The sequence below is a fragment of the Entamoeba nuttalli genome, assembly GCF_000257125.1.
Source record: "Entamoeba nuttalli P19 unplaced genomic scaffold asmbl_7153, whole genome shotgun sequence".
NCBI lineage: Eukaryota > Evosea > Mastigamoebida > Endamoebidae > Entamoeba > Entamoeba nuttalli.
Window position 1 is genome coordinate 1 of NW_008578464.1, and position 1,633 is coordinate 1,633.

General features: G+C 22.7%; 1 protein-coding gene across 1 annotated transcript in view; it reads right to left on the reverse strand.

Moving 5' to 3' along the window:
* Positions 1-652: 652 nt before the first annotated feature.
* Positions 653-1,633, reverse strand: part of ENU1_165960 (hypothetical protein) — a gene marked incomplete at both ends in the record, with an annotated part of 1,838 nt that continues 857 nt past the window's right edge. Inside the window, one exon of the mRNA XM_008861001.1 lies at positions 653-1,604. Within this exon, the coding sequence (XP_008859223.1) occupies positions 653-1,604 (952 nt within the window). The remainder of the gene's footprint in view (positions 1,605-1,633) is intronic.

The window sequence follows — 1,633 nt, forward strand, 5'->3', positions numbered from 1 at the left end:
TATAAATATACTTACTATAAAAATATAGTTTAAACAATTTGATAAAAAATAAATGTTAAAGAAAAGAAGAAAATAAATATTAATTTTTTATATCAAAATACTTATTTATCTTTGATTCTTTGTCTTGAATAAAACTCTTTACATTTTCTTCATTCTGAACTGTAATACTTCCATTATTTTTTTAATAAATTATGAATAAAAATAAGGGAGTTGTATTTTTGATTTTTTAGAACTATGAATAAGAAGAAAATTTCGATATAATTTTCTTATAAAAATCACCAAATTGTAGAGTTATTATTAACAATTTATTATAATATTTATAATCAAAATTATTTTAATATGAAAAAATACTCAATCATTATAAACCATTCTATATTTATATTTTTAATTCGTTGTTATCTATCAAATTTTATTCTATAAAAACAAAAATATGATAATTCCTTTAATACTTTATACTTCTCTAACACATTCTTTAGATAATTATTTCCATAAAACAGCAGATTAAAAATGTATATTATTTTAAACGGGAATACAATAAAAAGAATAAAATTATTTGTTATACATAACATTCTTTAAGTAAAGAATAAAAATTAAATAAAAAAAAAGAGAAACAATTCTAAATAAATCTCAATGTATCTCTACGTGAATTTGTTTATTTTTTTTGGCATGGTGTAGACATCTTTTTAGCTAATGAACCACAATTTACTTTGAAGTTCTTTAATTTTAAGAACTTATCTCCTTTCTTTGGAACAAGTCCTTTAACAGCATCAGATAAAGCTTTAGCATTTTTCAATGCAACCTCTTGTCTTTTAAGAATATATTTTTTATCTAATTTTCCTTGTAATCCAGCAAGAGCAATTTTGCTTTGAGCTTTATTTAATTTCAAAGCAGCCTTTCTATTTCTTTTAGCAATTTTATCTTTAACAAGCTCTTCAATTTCATGTTTTCTTTCTTTTAATTCAGCCAAATGTCTATTATGAGCATCTACAAGAATGTCACGAGCAATTTGAGTCTTAAATACTTGTCTTTCTTCTTTAGATTTAACAGCTAAATTCTTAAGTCCTTCAAGAGCCTTCTTTTCAGTTTCAAGAGTGGATTTAATTCCATCAGAAATAGTTTGAAGGATTTTCTTTTTGTTAGCAGTTTCAGCTTTAACCATAAGAATATCCAAATTAGCAGCTTTATCTAAAGCAGTTTTTTTGTTATTAGATTTAATAACACTCTTTAATATTTTTTTAGTTGCATCTCTTTCTAATTGTTCTTTTTCATGTTTTAAAACAGCACTTCTTAATTTAGCAAGGTCTTTTCTATTATTTTTATAAGCAAAATTCTTTCTAATTTGTGCTCTTTGAGCAGCTTTTAAGTTTTCTTTTTCAATTTTCATATCATTAGCAATTTTCTTTTCTGCAATTGTTTTCTCAGTTTCAAAAGCTGTTTTTTGTTTTTTCAATTCATCAATTTCATCAGCTAATTCAGCTTTAATTTTAGTTAAATAATCATTCTTTTCAATATCCAATTTATTCTTTAATTTAGTATCAAGTACTTTTTGTTTTAAGTCTTCAACTTTCTTTTGATTTTCTAATTTATATTTTCTAAGGGCATTTCTAGCACATGCAATTTTTGCTTTTTTATA